The following is a 226-nucleotide window of genomic DNA, read 5'->3' on the forward strand; positions in this document are numbered from 1 at the left end:
TAATAATAAATATATGAATTAACAATAAATAAATAATTGATCAAATTAATACAAAAAAAAAAACATTCGAACGTCGCCTCAAAAACGTATCGCCACAAAAACGTTGCGTCTCAAAAACGTTTCAAGGAGCGTACGTGAAGACAAACAGCTGATTGACCGCGTACCCTGCCACAACGATCTCCTCATAACCGTCTCCGTCTAGGTCACCGTGGGCCATCTTACCTGC

General features: G+C 39.4%; 1 protein-coding gene across 2 annotated transcripts in view; it reads right to left on the reverse strand.

Annotated features, from left to right (window-relative positions):
• Nucleotides 1-21: 21 nt before the first annotated feature.
• Nucleotides 22-226, reverse strand: part of LOC119589014 — an 8,211-nt gene continuing 8,006 nt past the window's right edge. Inside the window, exon 11 of one of the 2 annotated variants that reach the window (XM_037937607.1) lies at nucleotides 22-222. In XM_037937607.1, coding sequence (XP_037793535.1) covers nucleotides 122-222 — 101 coding nt within the window. In that variant the 3' untranslated portion in view covers nucleotides 22-121. The remainder of the gene's footprint in view (nucleotides 223-226) is intronic. The other variant, XM_037937606.1, reaches the window with a different exon arrangement.

The sequence above is a fragment of the Penaeus monodon genome, chromosome 24, assembly GCF_015228065.2.
Source record: "Penaeus monodon isolate SGIC_2016 chromosome 24, NSTDA_Pmon_1, whole genome shotgun sequence".
Lineage (NCBI taxonomy): Eukaryota > Metazoa > Arthropoda > Malacostraca > Decapoda > Penaeidae > Penaeus > Penaeus monodon.